We start from the raw sequence: 3,570 nt of genomic DNA on the forward strand, positions 1-3,570 counted from the left end.
CTACAAATTAACTTCCATGTAAGTGGTTTAATAACCAGCTGAGCCTCTGGCCCTCCTGTGATGACCCTTCTCTGCCAGTACAACATAGCACACTTCCGCAGACAGGGAGAAAGGGGGGGGCAGGGAAGATCAACGTGCAAGAGCTGGTTAAGCCTTTAGGCTGGCTGAGATCCTTCAGCAGAGCTGGAGAGTCATGACACAGAGAGAGCACAGTGTAGAGACTCACACCTGCACTTTGCTTCATTTGTGAGCAAGGAATTTAGAAACCAAAATAAACAAACAAAACCCAAACCATTTGTGGGCAAAGAATGAAACCCCTGGGAGCTTGTCCCTGATGAAACCAATGTTAACTAGCTAATGACAGCCTTTGGAGCACCTCAGCAACTATATCATGGGCATATTATTTGCAGCCACATCCCATCTGTGCTACAGCTCACCCTCGGGTTGTTGTCTTTAATCACAAAGTCCAAAGCCTAAGTGAGCCCAGGACACCCTCAAGGGAGGCATTGTCTGGACTCAGCTCAGGGCTCAGCCAGCTCATTCGAATGAGGCAAGAGGAGATCTGGCTCCGGGAGGAGAGGAGTAGAGGCCAGGACAGTGTACGGGCATCCTGCCTGCCCCTGAACACCTACCACCTTCAGCTGCCTGCCCCTGCTCACTCCCATGGGCAGGACCTGGCTGCCGAGAACAGGCATAAAGTTTTGCTGGATGAAAATCCCATTTTCAGACGAATTTTAAGGCAAATCCATCCTATTCGCTCTCTGCAGAGGGCGCCAGACAGTTTCAGATCTGCTGGTGGAGCCAGCAGTGGGGATGCTGTACCTGGTGTTTGCAGCTGTCAGTCAGAAAGGTGCTTGCTCTCTAATGGCCAATGCTCTGCACGGAGGATCAAGTAGGAGTTGTTTTTTTCTTTCATGCATGTATAAATCCCTTAGTTCTCTTTTCCTTTCTTGCCACTGAAATAGCAAGAGATACTTCGCTGAGCTGCAACATACTGGCAACAAACCTGCGCCGGCCCCAGCAGACGATAGCAGATGAGAAAACTCCCTGCTTTTAATCATCAGGAGAGCTAGAACCAGCAATGTGCTGCTGCTGATTTTTCCCTTCAGAGTAAACTGTTTGATGCCTGCAAGATCTGAAGCTCACTTTGTTATAAAGGAGAACAGCCTGTGACTGACACAAAACTCACTGTAAACACAGATTTTTTTTATGTTCCTACTTGTAAAAGTGACTAAAGAAAAGTCCCTGCTTGATTCCATCCCATGTGCACAGCAACAACTTGGAAGGACTTCTTTTCCTTTTCTTTTTTTTCCTCCCCTTCTTTTTTCTTTTTTTTTTAACCTGTGCTCTGTCATTCACTTGTGAATTCAGCTCCTTTGCTGACAATGAATACCACACACTTTGCATTTTCATTTCAGCCTGTGCTGCTTAATGTCACTGAAGATTTCAATGACTCAATTCTGAACAACAGAAGCGGCGATGGATTTTGTGAGCAGGTCTTCATAAAAGCCGAGGTCTTCTTGACTTTAGGGATCATCAGCCTCCTGGAAAACATCCTTGTCATTCTTGCAGTGCTGAAGAATGGAAACCTACATTCTCCCATGTATTTCTTCCTTTGTAGCTTGGCTGTGGCAGATATGTTAGTGAGCATGTCAAATGCCTTGGAGACTATCATGATTGCAATCCTAAGCAACGGCTATTTGATCATTGATGACCACTTTATTCAGCATATGGACAATGTTTTTGACTCAATGATTTGTATTTCTTTGGTAGCCTCAATTTGCAACCTCTTGGTTATAGCCATTGACAGGTACATAACTATTTTCTATGCTCTCCGTTACCACAGCATCATGACTGTGAAGAAAGCTTTAACCCTGATTGTGGTCATTTGGATTGCTTGTATCATCTGTGGCATCATATTCATTGCTTACTCAGAAAGCAAAACTGTCATTGTCTGTCTCATCACTATGTTCTTTACCATGCTCTTTCTCATGGCCTCCCTTTATGTTCACATGTTCTTGTTTGCACGCCTGCATGTTAAGCGGATTGCAGCCCTCCCCATGGATGGGGTGCCCTACCAGCGTACCTGCATGAAGGGAGCTGTCACCATCACTATATTGCTTGGTGTCTTCATTGTTTGCTGGGCACCTTTCTTCCTTCACCTCATTCTCATCATTTCTTGCCCAATGAATCCATACTGCGTCTGCTACACTTCACACTTTAATACCTATCTGGTCTTGATAATGTGCAACTCAGTAATTGACCCACTCATTTATGCTTTCCGGAGTCTGGAGATGAGAAAGACTTTCAAAGAAATAGTGTGTTGCTGTTACGGCATGAATGTGGGACAGTGCATGCTGTAAATATCTGGCTTTGTGTTGAGAATAGAGAGAGGATACACACAATAGGTGTATGAATGTATATATATGTATCTAGATATACAGCAGCTCCACTTTAAAAGCAGTGCTTGAAGGAAGGGCACAGGAAAGAAAAAATAACCTTCCACTTGATGCCTTGATTTATACTTTTCAAAACAAAAACCAGATTCAACTAAATTATTTGAAATTATTTAAATAGTTATAACAGAAAGAAATCCAGAGTGGCTTACAAAATAGCTCAAGAAACTTACTGGAAAAATGAATCCTGAAAGGGAATACTACCTTAGAGAGACTGAAATAATGTTCTCTCTACCATTCATTTGTACCTGTTGCTTTATCTCTGTGCCACTATCAACAAGTCAGTGTTTTCTAAAAGATTCCACTAGTAACCTCTATGGAAAGCTATTCACTTGCAAGACAAATCAAAACACCAACAGGTAACAGCATTGCTCTACACTTACTCCCATGCCTCCACCTTCTATTAAAAGAATAGATTCACATTTATGCTGCTTGCTATAAAGCAACCTGAGTAAAATCTTTGAAGGGTGAAAGTAAACATTCCTCTTGCACTGAAATACTCTTTCAGTAGAAATCAGTTAAGTGAAAAGGAACAGCTACAGTATCAGTGATAGTGTGACTTAAACAGCTGTCTGATAGAAGTGACTCATGAAGAAGGCAATTACATTACTTGTTGTGATACAGCAGTATTATATCCTCAATTTTTTTTTTTAAACTGGAATGCACTGATCAATGTAGCATTTGGTATTTTAATAAAATAAGTCACAGAAATCTCCTTTTGATAAATGGTCACCAATGATACCCCTAGAAAATTTTGAAGACTACACAGATCTGAACATAAAGAATAGCTAAAATACAAAATAGTTTGTATTTAGCTTTGTGTAAAAGCTGCATGGAGTCTTTAGAGATATCCATTTGGCTAAGTTCGGTACCCAGAAGAAATAAGATGTGTATGGCAGATGAGACTTCTATGCGTTGAGAAATATATGTCATAGGTCAGTCTTTTTTTACTTAAAGAGCTTTACACTGAGTTCGGTGGATGGACACACCTGCAATGGAAACAAGAAAGCAACATGCTGTTTGCAATCATTTTCAAACTCTGTGTGCAAGTTGGTGGCATGTAAAGCATGCAAATTCAGCTGCAATAATTTAGTCTTTGCCTCTGCTTTTTATG

The 3,570-nt window shown here is 41.7% G+C and overlaps 1 protein-coding gene across 1 annotated transcript; it reads left to right on the forward strand.

Annotated features, from left to right (window-relative positions):
* Positions 1-1,385: 1,385 nt before the first annotated feature.
* Positions 1,386-2,363, forward strand: MC3R (melanocortin 3 receptor). Its single transcript, XM_009326766.1, has one exon. It carries the CDS (start codon positions 1,386-1,388, stop codon positions 2,361-2,363), a length of 978 nt encoding a protein of 325 aa, XP_009325041.1.
* The last annotated feature ends 1,207 nt before the right edge of the window (positions 2,364-3,570 follow it).

This window comes from Pygoscelis adeliae, unplaced genomic scaffold (assembly GCF_000699105.1).
Source record: "Pygoscelis adeliae isolate BGI_AS28 unplaced genomic scaffold, ASM69910v1 Scaffold286, whole genome shotgun sequence".
Taxonomy (NCBI): Eukaryota; Metazoa; Chordata; class Aves; order Sphenisciformes; family Spheniscidae; genus Pygoscelis; species Pygoscelis adeliae.

What these genes read in the sequence shown, in the direction of transcription:
- MC3R (XM_009326766.1), top strand. Translation starts at nt 1,386, where the DNA reads ATGAATACCACACACTTTGCATTTTCATTTCAGCCTGTGCTGCTTAAT.